General features: G+C 48.4%; 1 protein-coding gene, 1 long non-coding RNA gene and 1 other non-coding gene across 3 annotated transcripts; all 3 read right to left on the reverse strand.

Annotated features, from left to right (window-relative positions):
* Positions 1-6,035: 6,035 nt before the first annotated feature.
* AVPR1B (arginine vasopressin receptor 1B) lies at positions 6,036-11,618 on the reverse strand. The gene is made up of 2 exons (XM_007077145.2): positions 10,679-11,618; positions 6,036-6,459 (listed from the first exon to the last, which is right to left on the reverse strand). The coding sequence occupies exons 1-2, from the start codon at positions 11,616-11,618 to the stop codon at positions 6,131-6,133; spliced, it is 1,269 nt and encodes a 422-aa protein (XP_007077207.2). The 3' UTR covers positions 6,036-6,130.
* A 4,566-nt stretch (positions 11,619-16,184) lies between these two features.
* Positions 16,185-16,291, reverse strand: LOC122236081. The gene has a single exon (XR_006214280.1). It is a non-coding gene; the product is annotated as a U6 spliceosomal RNA (small nuclear RNA).
* Positions 16,292-18,312: 2,021 nt separating this feature from the next.
* Positions 18,313-23,328, reverse strand: LOC122235886. Its single transcript, XR_006213996.1, has 2 exons — positions 23,190-23,328; positions 18,313-19,054 (listed from the first exon to the last, which is right to left on the reverse strand). It is a non-coding gene; the product is annotated as an uncharacterized LOC122235886 (long non-coding RNA).
* Between the last annotated feature and the right edge of the window lie 256 nt (positions 23,329-23,584).

Consider the following 23,584-nt stretch of genomic DNA (forward strand, 5'->3'; position numbering starts at 1 on the left):
AGAGACGACATGTTACCTGTGCTCCACCTGCCGGCTGTACATGACCTTTCCAGTCACCTTCCATGTTCCCAGCTTCCTCTTCCCCAAGATGATCTGAAGAGATGGTTTTGGTTTGGGTTTCTGGGACTGTGCAATTTTGCTGGCCTACGTGTCCCTCCACCTTTTGGCTCTTGTTGTTCCTCTCCTGCTATGATTTGAATGTTTGTGGCCCCTTAAAGTCATCTGTTGATATCCTAACCCCCAAGATGATGGGATTAATGGGGTGGGGGGGGTCTCTGGTGGGATTAGATGGAGAGGGTGGGATTGGATGGAGGGGGTGGGATTGGATGGAGAGGGTGGGATTAGATGGAGGGGGTGGGATTGGATGGAGGGAGTGGGGTTAGATGGAGGTGGTGGGATTGGATGGAGAGGGTGGGATTGGATGGAGGGGGTGGGGTTGGATGGAGGGGGTGGGATTGGATGAAGGGGGTGGGGTTGGATGGAGGGGGTAGGATTGGATGGAGGGGGTAGGGTTGGATGGAGGGGGTAGGGTTGGATGGAGGGGGTGGGATTGGATGGAGAGGGTGGGGTTGGATGGAGGGGGGTGGGGTTGGATGGAGGGGGTGGGATTGGATGAAGGTAGGGTTAGTGCTTTTGTGAAAAAAGACCCTACAGAGCTCCTTAGCCCTTTTGTTTTGTGAGAATACAACCGATGTGAAGTTCAACCCAGATGGGGGCCCTCACCAACTGTGCCAGCACCCCAATTTTGGACTTCTGGCCTCCAAAACTGCAAGGAATAAATTTCTGTTTTTTAGAGGCCACCCAGTTTGTGGTATTTTGTTATGGCAACTGGAATGGACTAAGACATCTTAGGAAGCTTTTCTTTTCTTTTCTTTTTTATTGAAAAAAAATTTTTTTACATTTATTTATTTTTGAGAAACAGAGTGAGACAAAGCGTGAATGGGGAGGGGCAGAGAGAGAAGGAGACACGGAATCTGAAGCAGGCTCCAGGCTCTGAGCAAGCAGTCAGCACAGAGCCTGATGCGGGGCTCGAACCCACGAACTGTGAGATCATGACCTGAGCCGAAGTTGGACGCTCAACCGACTGAGCCACCCAGGTGCCCCAGGAAGCTTTTCTTAATAAGGAAAAAAAAAGATGTTGTTGACTAGAGAGGCAGAATGAAAAATAAACACCAACACTGTCTCTGTATCTAGAAATGAAACTCTATTTCTTATTGATCTCTTTTAACAAGAAGAAAAAAGACATCAAGGGTGTGTTGAAGAGGTTCACAAGAGTTACCATGCCTCTGGGGGGGGGGGGGGGAGACATGGCTGAGACCGCTCCTACACCAGGGGAGGGCACAACTGAAATAGTGCCTGCTTTCTGCAGGATTCTGGAAAGCCCTGGGATTGGGAGGAGCACATGTTAAAAGAAGACTTAAACATCAGGTGGGTGAGGTCAAGGCACTTAGGACCTAGTCCCGGGGACAGGCAAGAGCATGTACCAGACATGTGACAAAAGAGAATTGACATAGAGCAGTGAGAGCAGAGCCTCTAACTGCTTGGGCAGATTGGGTATGGAATGTTAAAATCAGACTTCATCCAAGGAAACGTCCCAGAGAGGGTGATTTCTGACCTCAGTTTAGAAAGAAGGGTGAAAAATAAATTGATGGGAGAAGAGGCAGAAGGAAAGGGAGCAGGTCTACCTGTTGCAGGCTCCCCAGCAATGCCCCAGGGACTGAGCCAGACCGAGCTGCATGGAGAAGTGTTTGTACTAGGCCTCCTGGAGCAGGGAATTGATGTCGGGGGGCACAGAGATCTGAATGCCACTGACCATCTGATTAAAATCTGTAATGAACTCTGCTACGATTGGTTTCAAAGCTATGACATTTGTAGCAAATAAATACATCGTGGAGGTTAACATTAGCACCTGCCCCAATCGCTCGTCCAGGGAAGGCATTCTTGGAGAGTGCTGTTTCTAAATAGAGTCGAACGTGTGACTAACAGAGATTGGATTGAACTTTGATGGTGCCGTTGACTTTCAGTTACCCTGATAAGGAAAGGGGAGGGCTGATTTCATGTCCTAAGGAGTTTGGGCCAACAAGCTGATGACTGCGGCCAGCTAATAATTTGAAGTGATCCTCAAATTCATTGTTATCCGTGTTGCTAGAAATAAAATGTCCCTATTGTATGTAATACCTCTGTGATCTTAGAAGGTCAGCTGTGTAAATCTGTATGAGTGGTCACCCGAGTAGTCACCTCTTTGAGGAACTCAGTGTCCAGCAGAATGAAGTCACTTTCTCCCATGTTGTATGTCATCGGAACATCCAGGGAAGGACCGTGCTGTGCCACTCTGGGTTCCTCCATGAGTGTGGACTGGATTAAAAATCTCTCCAAATTTATCTTACAAGATGCAGAGAAACTGATTTTCTGCTGGCAACGAGTAAATCGTTGATTACATACCAATAATGAACCGGGACGATACAGTGGGCAACAATAAACGTGACCTGTCTTGGTGTAAAGAAGGATTCTTGGTGTAAAGAATCAAGCATCCAAATTCCTACCATGACTCCAGCAGAACTCCATAAGCCGCACCATATCATTGGCCAACAAGACCCAATAGGGTAAGGAGGTATTTTATGCCCACCATCAGTAGGCTTTTTGCTTCCGGGATCAGGACACATTTCCGGGCCCAGAGGGGCTCCCAAAAGGCCTTCTACCCGAGTCCCAGCCTCTAAACTGAACACATTATAATAACTACAGCTCATCTGTGTTTCTGAGGTCCCACTAGCTTTCTCAAACACTCATTTTCAGGCAGGAATTTCTACCCTCAGTCCTTCACCCTGCCCTTGTTCTCTGCCCTTTCTTGGCAAATACATCCTCCATGAGCTTAGAGACAGAGAAACATGCGTCCAGGTATCTCTGGACAACTGGGTCGAATGAAGAGCCAAGACTCCAGATCTGTAAGGAAAAGGTAGTTGGTATTAGAGCTGAGAGGCTGGGTGATTTTCCCAGCCTTTCCTGTGGGTCAGCTCGTCCTCAGACCCACTTTCAGCTCCACACTGCCACCTTGTGGCTCCAGGGCAAATCCCAGGACACTCCTGTTTCCCTCTTAAGTGGGAGAAGGTGGCTCCCCAACCCTCAAACTCTCTTCCCCATCACCACCCCATTCAAGAAGAGCGAACCTGGGGCACCCAGGTGGCTCAGCAGGTTAAGCATCCATTCTTGGTTGTGGCTCAGACCATGGCCTCCTGGTTCCTGGGTTCGTGCTTACAGCACAGAGCCTGCTTGGGATTCTCTCCCTCTCTCCCTGCCTCTCCTCACAATAAATAAATAAACATTTAAAAAAGAAGAAGAAGAGCAAATTTTATTTCATATTGCATATCTCATTGTCACTGCCCCTCGGAAACAAAGATGCCCAGGAATTTCCTGGTTATCAAGGACTTTTATTGGTCAATTTAAACCGCATCTCCAGGTTCTTGACCCCAAGTGAGCTACTGCAGCCTGGGCTGAGTCTAGAGCTCCTTGATAAATAAAAGACTTATTTACATACAAATCACAGACATAGACATCTGGAAAATTGCTGGTTTATACCATACATCAGAAAAAACCATTCTGAGAAATCTCCACAGTCCACCAATTCACCTCCTCCTGCCATCTTCTGCCCTGCCCACCCTCTGCCCTTTGCTCCCACATGGTTCTAAGGGACTGAAGTACTGTATTTCACAGAGTCCAAAGGATGTATAAATATTTTACAGAAGTGCCTAGCCCAGAGACAGCATGGTTCCATTTCGCCTGGAGTTAGCTGTCAGAAGTGAGATTGACCTGAGAGAGCAGAGACCATCCTTCTTGCTTCCCACAGGGACCCTGGAGGTCACTCACCAGAGGCATCGTTATCTTCTCTAACATCAGTAGAGTGTTCTATAGTTTATGGTCTTACAACCTTCCCGTCCCCAACAAGGTTAGTTGTTCCTGTTTAATAAATGGGGAAACCATTGCTCAGAGGGATTAGAAGACTTGCCCAAGTTCATATGTCTAGAAAAGGAGTGACAGCAGAGCTCAAACCCAGGTCTTTGGAGTATAAAGCTGGTGTCCCAGTCATCACGATGAGCAATGATTTACTCGGTACTTACTTAGGCACTAAGGACAGGGATTTGGGGTGAGGGGCAGGGTCATTGGCTTACACACGAAGGCCAGGAGAAACTCCAGCACTCATACTGCCATGGGAAGCTCCTAAGCCCAGCTCTGCCAAGAGAGATGGACAAGGAAGAAGTGGCTGGATGTCAGAAACTGACAGGGGCAACAGAATGCAGTGAAGAGAGACCATGGGCCCTCACATCTGCCTTGAGCCTTGGCCCCATCCGGGTCTGTGTCCCACTCTCTGGTTCTTTAGCACTGAAGGCTTGGGACACTTTGCTTACTGAGTTCTTGTCTTTTAAGCAAGTCTAAGGAGGCTTCTCAGAGCTGAGTGACCTCTTAAAGCCCAAAGTTACAGTCATTCCCTACAGCTTCCTTAGGAGTAGAGGGAAGAGAATCTGTTCCCTAGAGCTGCTCTCAGGATAATCAGCCCCTTACATTAGTAGAGAGCTCATGCCTCTACCAACCACTTTTACATCCACAGTCTTATTTGACCCTCATAACAGAGATGAAGGATAAGCCAGACTTCTCCCCATGTTGGTCATCAGTGGTGGTAGAACCAGGATCTGGTTCTTCTGACTTTTCAGCTGATGCTCTTTCCATTATCAAGGCTATCCCTTAGATTAGAATCGGAATTAGGGTGGGGAAACCACCCCATGATCTAAATCCCACTGGAGGTAATGAGGAGGAACAGGGCAAAGTCTCAGAGTCTCCCCACGCCACTGCCTCTCCCAGCTTCAACATCACAGAATTGAGACCAAAAGTAGACAGTGTGGCCATGGAGGGATCCATCATGACCAGAATTGAGTCAAAGGGTATAAATATCATTGTCATGAAAATCCAACAATTCTTCTAGAGCCTGTTGGTTAGAAAGGCTCTACTGTAACACCATAGAGCGTAGTCTTGCAAAGTCATGACAGTTTAGAGCTGGCAAAGATCTTACAGATCATCTGTGTCCTAACAGGTCAGAAGATGGAGTCCCCGAGAAGGGAGGGGACTTGCCCAAGGTCATGCAGCTACCTGAAAGCAGAGCTGAGTCTCAAATCCTGGGCTGCGGACTTCATCGCGGCATGCATGGTTCATAGGGAAGCTCTGAAGAGCCTTGAGGAAATCCAGAGCCATGATCCAGCCCCACTTTCTGTACGGATGTCCCCTCTGGGTGGCCCCAGAGGAAGGTGCAGTGTGGATCCCTTCGGGGAAGAAGAAAAGAAACCAATCCCTGCTGCTTCGGAGGCTTCGTCCACTCTTCATTTTATTGTGACCGTTTTCATCTGCTCCTTTCTTCTCGTCCTTCTCATACTCCCTCCCAGGGGGTCATTCCACTGAGCATCTACTTTGTCCTGTCACCCCTCCTATAGAGGTGGATGGTACGGGGAGCATTGGCAGAATTTTTGCGAGTTATAGATGCTGCACTAAATCCCACATCTCCCTTCACTAGACAGGTGGGCATAGCAGGTAAAGGTGATCTATCTGCTCTACCCACCTCCATTCGCTTTCCGTCATTGAAGAAGCCTCCTTCTACAAAACAAACAGACAAACAAACAAATCTAGTCTCTAGATAGAGAAACAGGATACTTTTCACACTTTTTCACTTCTCCCCTCTCCTGGTTGGGCTGGGTGTGCTAGTCAGATTAGGATGGGGGACAAATGGTCAAGATGGGAGACCAGCCTGAGTCCCTGCCCCCTGTGGAGGCCCAGATAGGGCCGTCCTTGGCCTGCCTGAGATCTGGGGTGAGTTCCCAGACACTCTGCGAATGCACAGGGTCAGGGAAGCAGACGTTTTGACTCTCGCTGACTCCCAGCCTCTGAGATTGGGGGCAAATAAGGGCAGCCCACACACCAGAGGCAGCTTCAACACCAAGGGTAGGGCAGCCCTTCTGGGCCCCTCACCCTACCTCAAACTGGGCTCCCCCAACTCCAACCTTGGCCCTCCCGGCTTTTACACCCAGTGTTGAAATGAGCAGAGACCCTCCACTAGCCTCGCAGGCGTGCCAGACTTCAGGGAACGTGTTCCCTAAAAGACACCGGTCTCTGTGGAGGCTTCCCCATCCACCTGCGCAGAGTCCTTCAGTGACCCTTCGGTCCCAGGGCCCCCACCGAGTCTGGGGCTGAGGGTGAGGGCGGGCAGGCCGCTGGAGCAGGTCAGCAGTGTGGCGTGGCGGCTGGAGAGGCTGAGGCTGGAGAGTTGCCGGCGTGGCCGGGGCCGGGGACCCCCGCAGCAGTCCGGGTGGCACAGCGGCCATGGCCGCAGGTGGCTGTTGAAACCCATGGAGACCCAGGGGTTGCAGCAGCTGCTGAGGTTGCCCAAGAGCATGGAGATGGTGAAAGCCACGTTGGTTGAATCTGCAGAAGGAGAAGCACAAGAAGCCTTAGAATCACAGAGCTGGAAGGGACCTGGGAGAGAGTCCAGGCCCCCACCGAGCAGAGGACGAAACAGAGTTCCCAGAGGAGAGAAAGGACTTACTCGAGTTCTCTGGTTAGAAAGGAGCCGGGACGCCTGGGTGGCTCAGTCAGTTAAGCACCGGACTTCAGCTCAGGTCATGATCTCACGGTCAATGAATTCGAGCCCTGTGTCAGGTTCCGTGCTGACAGCTCAGAGCCCAGAGCCTGCTTTGGATTCTGCGTCTCCCTCTCTCTCTGCCCCTCCCTCACTCATGGTCTGTCTGTCTGTCTCTCTGTCTCTCAAAAATAGACATTAAAAAAGTAAAAAGAAAGGAAGAAAGAAAGAAAGAAAGAGAAAGAAAGAGAGCAGCACAGCTGGGACTTGAAGCTGGGACTCCAGCTTCAGAGTCCTACCTCACTGGGTTTTGTTTGCAAGCACAGAGTAAGGGTAGGAGCTAAGGTTTGCTCCAAGCTGACTTTCTTTCTTCTTCTTTTTTTTTTTAACGTTTATTTATTTTTGAGACAGAGAGAGACAGAGCATGAACGGGGGAGGGTCAGAGAGAGGGAGACACAGAATCTGAAACAGGCTCCAGGCTCTGAGCTGTCAGCACAGAGCCCGACACAGGGCTTGAACTCACAGACTGCGAGATCATGACCTGAGCCAAAGTCGGCTGCTTAACCGACTGAGCCACCCAGGTACCCCTCCAAGCTGACTTTCAAGGTGTAAACACAGCCAGGGAGGGACAGGACCAGCTTAAATAGGAGACAGTGTCTTTGTTCCAAAACCTAGAACTTGAATCCCCTCATGGATGGAGATCTAGAATGAGAAAACTTCTGTAAAAAATACCTGTGATTCTAGGCCAAGCTCAGGCCCCTTTGACCCCCAATCTCATTTATGTTGTAGATACAGGTGCACACTGTCTTCTGGATTCTGTCTTCTTTGACCCCTCAAGGACAGTCCCCCTCATTCTGTCACTCAGTCATTGAGCATGAGAGCACAGACAGTGCCAGGCCATTGCTGGGGACCTGGGTGGGCAATCTAGAGTCTAACTGCCCTGCAGGTACCATGGCATCATCTTCAACTGCAGTGGAAGGTCAGCTTCCAGGTACAGGGCCCCCAAGCATCCCTTTCTGGATGAATACTTGTTCTGTGTCCTCAGAGATTATACCCAGGGAATGGACCATCCTGCAGGGAAAAATGAATTTCTCTCTTGGACGGTCAAAAGGGGAGAGTGCAAACTGGTAAGATTTTTTCCAGACACAGTATTCTTTCTGAAGACTACATGAGCTCCACATGCCAGGAGGAAAGCTTCTGGGACAGGCCTTGACCTCTGGCTAGACACACCCTGTTACATGAGGCGTAGATTGCACACTGCATTACCTTGCCCTTTGGCAGAGGCTATAGAATCATTGAAAGCAATGTCAGGCTTAAAGGAAGCTTAGGGGCTATGGTATAGACTCGAAGCCAGGTCTACTGACTCTAAGACAGCAGTCCTGTACCTCTGTGAAGTTTCAACCAACACACTCAAAGGCAAAGCCCTTTGCCTCCTCTGTAAAGCACTGTGACGTCTTCAGATACTCTGGTTCTCCCATAGGTGTGCTCCTAGGTGTGGCTACTCACGGCCCAAGCAGAGGGAAGAACATTTGACAGAAGACGTAGATCACAGGGGTGAGAAGCTGAAGGCGTCTGGATTGACCCATGTAAGGCAGAGAAGTGAGGGCAAGGGGCGAGTACCTGTCAGGAGTGGAGGGACCAGCCTCAATAAAAATAGATCCTCCTTCGTTTTTCCTACATCCTGGCCTGCTCCCCAGCTAACATAAAACCTGGATGATGCGGAAGTTGTGGGAGGTTGCTTTGGCCAATGGGGTGGTGTTCACCCTATCCGCTCTATCGATACGTATTTAGTGCCTAGATTAGGCCAGGGATGGAGGGGTTCCACAAGCGCCTTGCCTGAGAAACATCTGTTTGATTTGGCCCCATCTAAGCCAGGCCCAACGCAGGGCCTGGAGATGTGCCATGAACACCAGAGTCTACAGAGGCTCCACCTCTCAGCCCTTGAGGGCAGACCCACAATGCTCAACCCTAGGCAGCCACCGCGTCTTGGCAGAAACTCAGCCGAGAGTTGGGGGACAGGAGCAAGGCCCAGGAGACAGGTAGACTCTAACCAGACACTCAGGGACAGGAGGTCAGGAGGTTGGCGTGCTATGGAGAGGAACTGGGTGTACTGGAAAGTAAGTTTAAAGTAATGGATCTCAGCCCAACAAGAAGGGCCCCAAGGGGCTTCCGGTTTTCTGAGAGAGCATATTGTCTGTAAGGTAACACTTTGTCTCTGTTCTCTTGGCTCAGAGAGGCCCTTGGTACACAGGTGAGGGACATGTACTGAGGGACAGGCTTGTGATCATAGTGACACAGCAGGCAAGCAGGGAAGCCTGCACTGGCTGGGTGGCAGGGTCTGCATCCTCTTGTAGGTTCCTTGATAAAGAGGCAACTGACTATGCCCTGCCCCCCACCCTGCGTCATTAGCTAAGCTGGACTGAGAGGAAAGCCATGTCATGGATAATGCTTGACCTATAAAGACCTTGACTCAGGTCCTGGCCCCACCTCTTACTAGCAGTGGCACTTTGGACCAGTGTTTTCCCCTCTGCGAGTCTCGGATTACTCAGACATACAGCAGAGAAGGCCACCACTAAGCACCAAGGACTGAATGTGCTTGGCACTAGAAAGCCCTCTCTCCTTCTATTCTGTGTGTGAGTAGAGCAGGGTTAGTTGGTTAGAATCAATACATTCATTGCTTAAAGGGTAATTTGCAAAGAGCCTCTTGTCCAAATGGATGTCCAAAAGAAGGGATAAAATGGGACCATAATAGTTTGGTATTATTCTCACAATTCTCTTGCCGGGTTGTGTTAAATTCATGAACAGCCTGGCCCTTATTTAATCTCTCCAGAAAAGCAAAGTATATTTGGCTTGAGAGTGTCCCAGGATGAGCAAAATGAGGTTAGAAACAAAAGCACAAGGGAAGGGGGAACCCTAAGGGCTGGTAGGAATTGGTAGCCTGGATCTGCTGGTCAGCAAACTCTCAGGAAGCTTCCAGCTTCCAAAACCTGTGCACAGGGCCTTCCTAGGGCAGTCACATGCTGTACCCAATATACATCCCAGGCTATGCACAAGACGTGCACTGGAGAACACACAGTCACTCCAGCCATACCCAGATGGGTTGACTTGCACATGTCCCCATGCCGCACTCTTCTTAGGAGAGGAGGAACACTACTCTTCAACATTTAGGCTGCCCAGACACAGCCCTACCTTCCCGAGTACACACTCATCCCCAGATAGCTGGACCATCTGGCAGTATCTAAAGCTCAGGAGGCTGCCATCTACCTCCCCCCAGAAAAAAGACAATAGCACGGCCTCCCATGTGCCAATTGGAACATGGTCTTCATGGTGGGTCCCATTTTGTTTTTCACCTAGAGGAGGAAGTCCCCTCTCTTCACCACTTCCAGAGCCAGGATTATGAACAGGGCATAGGGTAAAGGAAAAAGACAAAGACACAGCAGGCCTGGGTTCTACCCCTCACTTTGCCACTCCCTAGCTGTGTGGCCTTGGGCAAGTCACATTTTCTCTCTGAGCCTCTCTCTCCCATTAGCAAAATGAAGGGGTTAAAATTTCAGGCTTGAAATTTCAGGGTTGTCGTGTGCCAACATGCTAATTAATTAGAAGTGGTTGTTGGGAAGGAGTTTAAAGTCTTGTCCAGCCTCGAAAGGGAAGAGCACCGACAAACACAGCTCATGGGTCACAGATTGTCATCCTGGACAATTTGAAAATTCTTTTCAACTCGGTCATTCTACGATTCTAATGCTCATGTATGAAACTGGGAGTTGGTTGACCAAAACTGCCAACAGTCATGCTTCATTAAGGCCACATGTCATTTTTAAATGTTTAAATTAGGTGCCCAAATTGTAAAGTATGGAGATTTTACATAAAAGATACTCACACAGCATCAGGAGGCTGGTCAGGAGTTGTAGCTTCTCACATGAAACAGGGACACCCCCCCCCCTTTCATAATTGCTTCACTCATCTGTTACCTGCCTGGCCCGGAAGGCCTTATAACCCTCTCGTTGCCCTGCTTTCTCCCTTCCCTGCTCCTTTCCACTCACACCTCCCACACGGACACACACTTGCCTTCGTCAGGGGCATCTTTGTCCCACACGGACCACATCTGGACGCTGAAGAAGGGTGCCCAGCAGGCGATGTAGGCCAGCACAATGACGAAAGTCATCTTCACGGTTCGGATCTTAGCCCTCGAGATGGTACTGATGCTGCTGACCCGGGATGGCAGGCCCCGTGTGGCGGCAGCTGGGACAGAAGGCGACATCCTGTCCCAAGTCCTCCAGCCCCTTCCTTCCACCTTGCGGGCCTGCGTCTTGACTTTGAGGTTCTTACAGATCTCGTGGTAGATGAGGCTGTAGCAGGCCGTGAGCATGACCACAGGCAGGACAAAGATGGCCAGGGTGGTCCAGGTGATATAGACCCGAGGCCCCCAAGGGAAGCGGAAGTCTGCCCAGCAGTCCAGCACCCCTGTGCCCTGGATCACCTCCCGCAAAGAAAAGATGAAGATCTGAGGCAGGCTGAGGATGGCAGCCAGCAGCCAGGGAGCGGCGATGAGAGGGTAAGTGGACTGGCTGGGCTGCTGGAGGCTGCGCAGGGGGTGACAAACAGCCAGGTAGCGGTCCAGCGTCATGGCCAGTAGCATGTAGGTGGAGGCGAACATGCTGAGCACCTGCAGATACTTGACGGCCCGGCAGAGGAGGTCAGGGCCCTGGAAACGGTAGGTGATGTCCCACAGCAGCTGGGGCAGCACCTGAAACAGGGCCACACCCAGGTCAGTCGCGGCTAGGTGCAGAACAAACAGGTGCATGCGGGAGCGCTTGCGGCCTGGCTGGCCCAGGGTCAGCAGCACAGTCAGATTGCCCCCTGTCGCCAGCACCAGGACCGCAGCCAGGACTCCGATCTCCACCTTGGCCAGCTCCTCATCCCGGCCCATCCAGGGTGTGGTGGCATTGGGGATGGAGAAGGTGCCCCCGGGAGTGGGGTTAGCAGCCCAGGCAGGCCCAGAATCCATGGTTGAGTGTGCTGGGGGTGGGGGGAGGGGAGGGGAGGAGGGAGAGGGAAGGACCTACGGATGGTGTGGAGGCTAGTGGAGACGTTTGATGGCTGAAACGGAGTGGGGAGGGAAAGGTTTCAGACGGGGGGAGAGAAGAGAAGGGGGATGGCAGGAAGATGGTGAAAATAGAAATAGTTAAGAGGTTCGGGATAGAGGGGAGGAGAGAGAAAGAGACAAGGACGAGAAGAGGCTGATCGACGATGTGGAGGGGAGACCTAGGAGGAGAGAGAGAAGGGCTCAGGGAGACAGGGTGTCAGGAAAAGAAGAATGGATGGGGCTGTGCAGGGTGAGGCCTCTGTAAGGGAAAGAAGCCTGGGGAGCTGCTACCACTTCCCAATCCACCCCAAAGTCACTTTCTCCCAACTTTTCTGGAAGTGGAAAGCGGATGTCCCTAAGCTTGCTTGGAGGCGAGGTCCACGCCATCAGCGTCGCCTGCTGGATGACCCTGCCAAGCCAGCGCCAGCCCCCGGGAGCAGCGACCAGAGGCAGCGGGAGCGCAGCGCCCGGAGCCGGGTTTTATGGGCTCGCAGCAGGAGCCCTGCGCCCCGGGCGCGCCGGTTGGTTCCCGCAGAGAAGGGCGGAGTGAGGCTCCCCCGCACGCAGCCCACTGGAGGACCGAGAGGCGGGGTGGGGGGGAGTGGTGGAGAGGGATTGGGGGGGGGGGACAGCGGGGGCAGCGGACCAGGGACAGGGAGCCAGAGAAGCAGAAGACGCAAGCAAGCGCTCACCCGCTGGCCAGACAACCTCTTCTGCGCTCTCACCCTGGAACCGTCGGACCATCTCTCAAAACAGGTGCGCACGCGAAGAGTGGAGGGTGGTGACCCCCCCCCCCCCGCACACACACACACACACACGCGCGCGCGCGGGGCCCCTAAGGCTGGCAGCGCTGTTGGGCATGCCCCCTGCTCCGGGGTCCCTGTTAGTTCGCGAAGGGTCCAGAATCTGCAGGGGTGGCCAGATGGGCGAGGTGGCGCCCCCAGAGGGAGCCCTCGAGCCCTTGGTAGCGACCTCTGGCCACAGCCACTGGTGGAAGACTTGGGTCGTCTGGGAGGAATTAAAAACGAGGCCGGGCGTGGAGAGGGAGCGGTGGTGGAGATCCGACCGAGGTGCGGAGCGGAAGGGGCTGGACCTGGGAGCCCGGCGCGCTGGGTCGGAGCGGCCCTCGGAGGAATCCCGCAGGAGACGTCTTAACCCGCCGCCCCCGCGCAGTGTTTCATCCGCAAAACAACGAACGCACTTAACCACCCTGTGGGGGCAGAAAACCGGTCCAGAGAAGTGACAGGGGCTGCTCTGGAAGGTCACAGAACCGGCAGACAGGAGAGGCAGGACTAGGCCCGCGCGGTGCGCCCTGCCGACTAACACCCAGTATGTGAGGGGCACCGGCGCTCCGGGGACAGATAGCTAAACGAGGTGGATTATTGGGACAGTCTCCTGAGCAGATTAGAACTTCATTAGGGGTGACAACAGCAGGGGCGCCTGGGTGGCTCAGTGCGTGCGCCTCCTACTCTTGGTTTGGGCTCAGGTCACGATCTCAGGACTTGGAGATCCTGCGCTCAGACTCACCCTGTGCTGTCAATGCAGTCTGCTCTCCCTCTCCCTCTCTCTCTCTCTCTCTCTCTCTCTCTCTCTCTGCTCCTCCCCCTCTCACGCTGCCCTCTCTCTCAAAATAAATAAATAAACTTAAAAAAAAAAAAAAAAAGGAGTGACAACACCCTTAGCGCGCGGTCCATGATTCCTCGGAGGCCCCCTTCTCTCACCTTCTAATGAAACCACATGCCACTTTCTGGCGTCACCCACATACCCGCCCACACAGTTACCATCGCCTTTTGAAGAGATGATCTCCTAGACACCTAGAATTCCTCTCCACTCCATCCCACTGCCACGGTTCACACGATTTCTGCCCCCAAATACTGTAGCATAGTCTTGTGCACCTCAGCCCAGGCTCCGCCTTCTCAGGGATTTCTTGCTGTCTATGAATGATAAGTTCAAGTCTCTACTGGCCCATTCCTATCTGCAGGCAATCTCTAGTGTTGCCCGTGAAAAAGAAAAAACAAACAACATAACCCTCCCCAGACACTCCAGCTGTAGCAATCTCTTGTCCTTCACAGCAGAATTTCTCTAAGGGGCTGTCTAGCTGGTCTCCATTTTCTTGCTCCCATTTATTTCTTGATATAGCCATTAAAATTATATATATTTAGAGGTGCCTGGGTGGCTCAGTCGGTTGAGCGTCTGACTTCAGCTCAGGTGGTGATCTCGCAGCTGGTGAGTTCCAGCCCTGCCGTCGGGCTCTGTGCTGACAGCTCAGAGCCTGGAGCCTGCCATGGATTCTGTGTCTCCCTCTCTCTCTGCCCCTCACCACTCGCCCTCTGTCTCTCTCTCTCTTTCTCAAAAATAAATAAATGTTTAAAAAAACTATATATATAATTAAACATGTTTTTAAAATACTACATATTGCGTAAATGACATCATACTCGAAATACCACTCCAGAACTTGCTTTTTAAATTCTGCTTTATTTTTGATATCCGTCCTTGACGGTATGTAGGATAGATCTAATTCATTCAGTTTAAATGCCGCATCGTATTCAAGTACAAGAACATAACACATTTATCCCAAACCCTATTTTTACAATTGATTTCCAGCTCTTTTTTTTCCTGTTCTTTTAAATGCTACAATGAATATTCTTATGAATGCCTCCTTGTGTTCATGTGTGAGAGTTTTCTGGGGTGTACAGCCAGAAGTATATGCTGGGTATTCAATATTCTTGGGTCATACAATGTATGAATTTTCGATCAGATAGGACCATATCCTAACTTTTATCTCTAAATTTGTTGTACCGATTTATTCTCGCACCAGCTGCACTTGACTTTCTCAACATCCTCACAGTCAAGTGTTTCAGCTGTTTTCATTTTCACCCATCGACTGGTGTGCAACAGCATCTCATTGTGATTTTATTTTTTCTTTCTCTGATCTCTAGTTATTTTGGGCATCTTTGCCTATATTTATTTGTTGTTTGGGTTTCCTCTTCTGAGAACTATTCATATCCTCTGCACAATTTTAAAAAAAATGTTTTTAACGTTTATTTAGTTTTGACAGAGAGAGAGACAGAGCATGAGCAGAGGAGGGGCAGAGAGAGAGGGAGACGCAGAATCCGAAGAAGGCTCTGAGCTGTCAGCACAGAGCCCGACGCGGGGCTCCAACTCACGGACCACGAGATCATGACCTGAGCCAAAGTCGGACGCTCAACCGACTGAGCCACCCAGGCGCGCCCCTGCACAATTTTTGATGGGGTTATTTTTCTTACTGATTTGTAGGGCTCCTTTACACATTCTGATGTGACCTTTTATGTATTGTGATATGTCACAGCTATAGTTCTCTAATCTGCCACTTATCTTTTAACTTTATTTATGGAGTCATTTGTGACACAGAAAATCTAAATTTCAGTGTCAACAGTACTTTCTTTTATCACTTCTGCTTTTCTGTCTGTGTTCCCTGTCTTGAGAACAGAGATATCCCCACAATATTTCTTTCTAACATGTTTAACATTTTTTTTCATATTTAGGTCTTTAAGCTACCCAGAATATTTTTGTGTATGTTCAGGTAAGAATCTAACTTCATTTTTTTCTCCACATGGTGAACCAATTTCTTCATTTATTTATTATTATTTTTTAATGTTTTACTTATCTTTGAGAGAGAGAGAAAAAGAGAAAGAAAGAAGGCAAGCAGGGGAGGGTCAGAGAGAGAGGGAGACACAGAATTGGAAGCAGGCTCCAGGCTCCGAGCTGTCAGCACAGAGCCTGATTCGGGGCTCCAACCCATGAACCACAAGATCATGACCTGAGCCGCAGTCACTTAACTGACTGAGCCACCCAGGAGCTCCCTGCCCCCCAGTCATTCTTCATTTATTGAGTAGTCTGTCATTTCTTAACTGTCACCTGTATAATATATCAAGTTCAAAATATGTATGAGCCTATTTCTGGGATCTCTTTTCTGTTCCATTGGTTTATTTTCTATCCCTGCTCTAGTATTTCACTATTTTAGGTATTGAGGCTTTCTAATAAACCCTGATATATGGTGAAAACAAGATTTCCTCTTTTTTTTTCAAAATATCTTTCACAATTTTAAAATTGTGGGGACCCCTGGGTGGCTCAGTCGGTTGAGCGTCCAACTTCGGCTCAGGTCATGATCTCCCAGTTTGTGGGCTGGAGCCCTGCGTGGGCTCTGTGCTGACAGCTTAGAGCATGAGGCCTGTTTTAGATTCTGTGTCTTCCTTTTGCTCTCTGCCCATCCCCCTGCTTATGTGCACGCACAATCTCTTTCTCAGGAATAATAAATGAATAAGCTTTTAAAAAATTGTGAAATTGATATGTTTAGCTCCACAAAAAAATTCTGTTAAGCTTTTCGTTGGAAGCATTGAGTAATTTGGGGAGAATTCACATATATGATTTTAACCAGATTTATTTTTATGTCCTTAAATAATGTTTTATAATTTTCTTTGTAAGTGTTGTTCCATCTTTTTTTTTTTTTTTAATATGGAACGCTTCACGAATTTGCGTGTCATCCTTGCGCAGGGGCCCTGCTAATCTTCTCTGTATCGTTCCAATTTTAGTATATGTGCTGCCGAAGCGAGCACATGTTGTTCCATCTTTTGATAGATTTCTTTTTCTAAGCCTAACAGTTTCTGTTGGCATTATATACAGAATTTTGTTTTATCACATTTTCTAATTAGTTATGGCCAGTGTATGGGAACAATATTGATTTTTGTACCTTGTTCTTATATTCAGCAATTTTGCCACATACTCTTACTGTTAGTAAATTACTTTGGATTTTCTGTGCATTTACTATTGTCTACAAACAACAATCATTCTTTGTCTTTTATTCTCCATCCATTTGCTCCTATTTCTTTTTCTTGTCTTATTGTGATGGCTAAGTCTCCACTACAAAGTTGAAGAACAAGCATCACTGAGTTTCTGACTTTAATGAGAATTCTTCTAACATTTCCCCATTAAGTATCATATTTATGTCGTTCTCTTCTCTTTTAATTTTAAAAATATACTTAGTTTTGCATGTACATAGTATTAAAAAATCAAATGATTCTACAATGGTTGTTATGAGAAAAAGCAATCCCCTCCTCCCTATTGCTCTATTTTTAACTCCCTAGAGGTAATCGGTTTCTTCTGTTTTTAAAGGCTTTATTAAAAAATTGTAACCGTTTACAAAAGTAGAGAGAAGAGCACTTCATAGGAGAACATAGTTGTTCCTCTTTCCTTTTTGTAGTTGCGTGTCACTCCAATTTGTAGATGTATCGTACTTATCCAGTCCCCTTTGATGGGGATTTTGGTCGTATCCAGTCTTGCTATTACAAGCAGTGCTTTGATAAATTGCCTTGTATATGTTTCTTGCCATGTTTTGCCAATATATCTTTGTGGTAGGTTTCTAGAAATGAGATTGCGGGGTTAAAGGGTGTTTGCATGAACAGTTTTGCTATGTATTGCCGAATTCTCCTCTCTAGGGATTGGATCAACTTGCATTCCTACTAGGAATGTATGGGGGTGTGGTGCCTGTTTCCCCATAGTCTTGCCAACAGTGTGTTCCTAAATCATGGAGTTTTGCCAAACTGATAAGATAAGAATAATATCTCAGTGTAGTTTTAATTTGCATGCCTGATATTATGAGTGATGCTGAACATCTTAATGTCAAGAGCCATTCTTATTTCCTTTTCTAGTGATTATTGATATTTATAGTGAATTTTTCTGTGATTGTTGGCCTTTTTATTTTATTTTTTGGAAACTTTATATACTTTGGTAATGAACCCTTGTCTGACATTTAAATTACAATTTTTTTTTCCCATTTTGCTGTTGATCTTTTTACTTGATTTATTGTGTTTCTGGACAGAGATCACCCTTTTAAACTCATTATTAGATTTATTTGCTATCAAGCTCCATGTTTCTAAATAATAAACATATACTGCTTCTTCATTTCACCTATTAGCCTTCTCTTTGGCAGATGAGCATATAAAACCCTTCAACACTGACTCACCACTCACATACATCCTTCCTCTATCCCTATCTTCCCAATGTAGTAATGGGAACATGACTTGTGAGTCCCCATTGGAAACTGACCTTGTATAAATTGAAAGTTGAGTCTTTAAGTAATAATAAAGATTTTGAAAGTCTTCCACCAAAAAAAAAATTCTTAATTTAAAAAAGACATGATTTATCCTCAAATATTAAAAATTTTTTTTAATGTTTATTTATTTTTGAGAGAGAGTGAGAGAGAGACAGAGCACGAGTGGAGGAGGAGCAGAGAGAGAGGAAGACACAGAATCCAAAGCAGGCTCCAGGCTCTGAGCTGTCAGCACAGAGCCTGACGGTGGGCTCGAACTCACAAACTGTGAGATCATGACATGAGCCGAAGCTGGACACTCAACCGACTGAGCCACCCAGGCGCCCCTATCCTCAAATAATTTAATCTAATCATTTACAAAAGGACTTACTTCCTTGATTTGAATGTTGGTTTGTACATTACTAACTAGTAGACTAAGATGCGGAGAAATCAAAATGATTTCTAGGCGTCACTGTAATTAAAGAAGAAAGGAATGTTCTGTTTCCATACATTCAACTTGAACATTGTGTTTTCAGGAATAGGCTATCATGAAAAATGAAGTTTGTTTATTAGAATATATATTTAACAATATCTCTTCCCTTAATAATGTTCCATTTTGGCCAGATGGGTGAAATCAAAATCCTTCCTGCATTATTACTGGCCAGTGAACAATGGAGTACGTACCTCTCTTATGCCACACCATGACCTGGGCAAAAGAAAGTGGATAAGGGCATTTTTCTCCTGTAAACTCTGGGTGCCTGGTCTGCAGAGATCTCTTCTTGGTTGGGACTCAGAACACATTGAGTTAATTACCAGAGCTGTCATTTCACAGAGTTGCCTGGTCCCTTCTTGACATACTCGCCCTCCAGCAGGCACTGGTCTTTCTGTCTGCCTGGGTAACCCTTGATTCACAGTCCCATAAATGTGTAGATGGAGGAAGTGGTCTGGGTGATGGGCCATTACTGGGACTAATGCATCTTTTACAGCCGGGAGCAGGCCTTGGTGTTGCCACTGTCTTCTGTTAACTCAGTTTAACTCTGAGATTGCGGTCAGCCAACGAATAAAAAGAGTGGATGTAGAGAAAGGGAGGATAGCCTAATCAGTGTGGATTCCAGGGACTCCCAGAAAGTTTCCGCTTTGTTCCTCTCACTATAAAATAGCTTGTACAGTCACAGAACGTTGGAGTTGAAAGGGACTTATTTTTGGTTCAGACCACGAGGCTGAGGAGTGATGGAAAGGACCTCAGAGACTGTCAAGTTCCATTCTCTCGTTTTCCAGAAGAAAGTCCAGCCTGAAAACCAAAGACACAAGTGAAGTTCTCAAAATCACATGGCTATCAGAGGTGAGAGCCAGAACCCAAGTCCATCCATGTGCTGTTTTCCCCATCACCCCCTTAGGGCAGTGATTCTCCACTCTGGCTGCACATGACAATATCCTGAACAAAGTGAAAAATGCCCAGACCTCACCCACAGAGAACTGACCCACCGCCATGAGGCAAAAGTTTCAGTACTGAATCTAATGAGGCCACTCGGTGCTTGGTGTGTAACAGAGAAGCTCAATAAACTTTTGTCAAATGTTAATTCAAAATTTAATAGGTACAAATGAGTAAGTGAAATATCCCTGCCAGTTAATGTTCTTTTAATTTTTTTCAACTTTATTGTAGAAAATTTTAAATATTCACAAAAGTAGAAAGAGAAGTATAATGATTTACATAGTATATAATCTACCTTTTGACAGGTTTTCTGGAGAGTAGATCAGACGAGTGATTCTAACGCCACTGAAAATTCCAACAGTCCCAACGGGCCAGGGTCAGATGTGCAGCGTCTTTGGGAAACTCTCGGACCACATCCCACTCAACACGTGGCTGTGAGAGGTGCAGGTGAGAGGATCCAGGGCCCGGGCATCCCAGCGCTCAGAAACATAGCAGGCAGCTAAAGATGAGTGGCCCTTTATACAGTATGGTGCTCCCTCTGCCTGGCCCCAGGGCAGACCTCAGCTCTCAGGGAGGAGAGGCCAACTGAGTGCTGGAAAGTGTCACTGATGCTGGGGCCGATCTCCCAGGGCTGCTTAGCTCTCTGGCATGACTCCTTAGAACAGGAGATGATTCTGTTGTGCTCACATAACAGCACCCTTGACTTCCTTTGCAGGATGATTGAAACTTTTCCGATTAGTTATCATCGGTTCATGAGAAAGTTTTAGTTTTTCTTTTAAGCTCGTTGTAGCGATCAGATCTCCATTCAGTTTTCTTGGAATTTAATAAAATGATGGCAGTGACTCCCAGAGAGTCAGATGCACAGTCCCCATCTGACTTCGTAGGCTGGACTGTTTGAGGCTAGGAGCCCTGAAGACAGGCCCTGGGGTTGGGGGCAAAAGTTGGGGCTGGGAGGGGCACAGCTGCTGAACCCAAGAGTTGGGGAGGGGGGAGGACAGCTGCCAAGTGCCATTTGTACCTCCAGTGCTCCCCCTGCTCCACCCCAGAGAAATAGAGTCTCAACATGCATCATTAGGAAGGCCCATGTAGCTACCCCACTACCCTCTTCGGCAGGCACAGGGAAGTTTGTTGCCAGTGTCCTCACATGCCTGTTTTCAGAGACCTACACCTCTTTCCTTTTTCTTCTTGCCCCACCCTCCTTCCGTGTTCCCAATATATGCCATGGCCAGCAGTCCAGGGTCCCCCACGGCAAGTTTTCTTGCCCAGGTTGGGCAGGTGGATGGGTTGATGGTAGCCCACATTAGCAACCTTCCTTCTTGTTTATCTTCTCATCAACCTTTCCCTACTCCGTGCCCCACTGGTGGTGGGTGGTAGGGGGAGCTGGTTCATATTGCTAATGGGTACAGGTAGGCAGTGTGAAATGACCAAGGGGTCTATTATTCATCCTCTATGACGGTATCTCCAGCTCTTACCATGGTTCTTGGCACACAGTGGGTGCTCAAGAAACACTTGCCGGAAAGATGGATGGAAGAATGGGAAAGATCGTTGGGTCTAAAGCTGGGAAACCCGACTCTTCCCTTGTTACTGTCAGTAGTTGGATGTGCCCGTGATGAGGTCACCTCTTCACTCTGGCCTCAATTTCCTCTCGTATAAGCTGAGGTGGTCGGATTGGTTGAGCGCTAAGGTACCTGCTATGCCTCTTCTGTGATTCTTTGGTGGAGTCATTCCACCCTATCCTGACCCATGGTGAGCTGTTAAAGCCAAATATTATCCTTCTCAGGAGATAACTTATGTTTAAAGCAGACCATCTGAAAAACAGTACCTAACCCAAGAGGGAGCTCTGCTTCCAAAAAAATTCAGAGCTAAAGGGGCCAGGAAATTCAAAGTCATGGCCAGATTAAATTTGTGGGGACAGTTCCTGAGCCTGAGTCCTGACCAGCAGCTGGTCTCAGCAACTGCCCCACAGAGGGCATCAGCATGTCCTATTGCAGCGCCAGGCTGCAGGGGGTTTTGGGAACGTGAGGTGACAGAATTTATCCTGAAAGGCCGTGCCACTCTCTAAGATGCCCCCCACACCCAGGTCCCCTTCCCAGGGTTGGACCTAAATTCACGCCTGGATTTAACAGATTTTCTTTTGGTCACTGATGAGGCAGAGCTGAAGGAAAAAGTGTAAGGCGCAGAATGAACATTTAGCAGAGTTTGACATGGGAGCCAGGGCACCCAGGACTGAGCAAGGGCATACGGACGTCACACGGTGTGTGGGGTCAGGGTTTGGGCAACCTTCTCCACATCCGGAGCAGCGGGGGGCTCAGCTGCTACGCAAACAAGGACATCAGCCCCTAGCTGATCTCCTGGCCTCTGAATGCCCCTCAAATGATCCCACTTTTTCTGCTGCCTGATCATTTATCCTGAAACACTGTTCCCATCACAACCTTTCCCTGTGCACGCAGCCATGTGGTTTCCTGCTTATTAAATCACGCTAAATGTCTTAAGCCCGGCCTCTCACACCACTGCTCATGAACCTTCTGCTTTGCTCAGGCTGGTCTCCTGTGGCATCTCCTGTCCACATTGCTGCCTTTGTCCCCACACCTTTGCTTTGACGTTCTCCTCAACTGAAAATGCTGTTTTCCCCCTGTTGCCTTATCCAGATCCTACCAGCTTTCAAGGCTCCCCTCCTCCACAGCCCTGAACTGCAAGGAAGGCTCTCCTTCCCAGCCTCACAGTGCCGGTTAACTGGTCTTGCTGGGAATTTGGTCACGCTCGATTCTCCATGCCTCCTCACCAAAGTAGTAAATGTATCACTTGGTGCAGAGAGCTGCTGATAGATGTCTTTTGTGTCTTAAATAACTTATGACCACATCTCCCAGGCTTTCGGAGACATACTCGATTTCAAATGGTCTGCTTCTTGCAAGACTTATCTTGGATTGTGCATCCTAATTTAGGGTTCAGAGAACATAGACCGTGTGCCAGCAGTGTGAGTCAATAAATATATGTAGCAAGGGATTCATTTGTATACTCATTATGAATTTGGGCCAAATGGACTGAGTATGGAATGGTAGGCTGGAGGCTGTATTTGCTTAGGGCCTTCATGGAGCATTAATGACTAGACCCATTGGGGCTGATGGCTGTTTATAAGGCTCAGACCCTGAGATGCCGGGGGTTGATGGCCTTCTCCCAACCTTCCAGACATTGTCCCACATGGGAAGGGAACTCATCCAAGGAGGAAAGGGTGACACGCAGTGTGTGTGTGTGAGAGCCTCTCAAAGCAGCATAGATAGCATGGTGGGCCCAGAAGCCAGCTGGGCTTGGATCCTCAGGACAGGAATATTTATGAACTAGAAGAGCAAGTTAAATGAAAAATACCTGTCAGCAGGTGTGCTAGAGAACACAGAGCAGAGGCCCCTCTGGCGGGACACCTTATAAGCCATCCTAGCACCCGGTGGGGTGACTTTGGAAGCAGTACAGAGAAGTGAGCATGTCCGTTTGGCCGCAGGAGACATTCTTGTCATGTGACCAAGCACACCAATCCTGTGAGAGGAGAACGCAGGGTGGGGGTGAGGAGTGGAGGGTAGAAGGAGTGAGTGGAGGACGGTGGGGGGAGATACCAACCAGGGTCTAGGAGCCACTTGGTGAGCATGGGGAACCGCAGAGAGAGAACCTCACCAGGTGGCCAGAAGGACTATAGTTCAGAAGTAGAGGTGAGGAGGACATTCCAAGATGAGCAGAGATTTCAAGCCTGGGATTACAACGATTTTGTTGATGGGTGCTCTGAGCCAGAGAGTTGTTTTTATTTTTGAGATATGTAACATTGATCTATTAAATGGAATCAGTGCCTGAGGAAGTGTCAATTACCTTTAAGGACTCATCTTTGGCTGTAATGAACTAAATAGATTACAGAGCCCCCAAGCACTTCAAGGCCTGTTTGGGGGTATTAATACCTATGCAAGGAAAAGTCAGCCTGTGAGAAGTTGGGAACAGAAGGGTCATTTCCTACCTCTTTCGGAAGAGCTTTTAGACTGAGTTTTTCTTCCCTCTTTACCTCTTTCTCCTTCTGGAGCTTCATTACAAATATGGCTGAAGATCAACTCTGGAATATGTGGCTATGTTTTCATGCCCTGTTTTGTTTTGTTTTTTCCCAGCTGCCCTTGCGTGAGTCTTTGTGATGTCATGGAAGGTAGGCAGGCAGTTTCCCTATCTATGGAATGGGGACACTTAATACCTACTTGCAGGTTATTTTGAAGATGAGAGATTATGTGTGCATGGTGCCTACCAGAGCTCAGTACATAGTAAGTGCTCAGTGAAATGCACACCATATTATTTTTTAATGCTACTGCTGTTCTCTGCTACTCCTCCTAGCCGTGGCTCTCTTTTTTATTTTTAGGAAGTGAA

Source organism: Panthera tigris, chromosome F3 (genome assembly GCF_018350195.1).
Source record: "Panthera tigris isolate Pti1 chromosome F3, P.tigris_Pti1_mat1.1, whole genome shotgun sequence".
NCBI lineage: Eukaryota > Metazoa > Chordata > Mammalia > Carnivora > Felidae > Panthera > Panthera tigris.

What these genes read in the sequence shown, in the direction of transcription:
- AVPR1B (XM_007077145.2), bottom strand. Translation starts at nt 11,618, where the DNA reads ATGGATTCTGGGCCTGCCTGGGCTGCTAACCCCACTCCCGGGGGCACC. An exon ending in CAAAGATGCCCCTGACGAAG is followed by an intron (nt 6,460 to 10,678) that starts GCAAGTGTGTGT and finishes CTCCTTCTGCAG; the next exon opens with ATTCAACCAACGTGGCTTTC.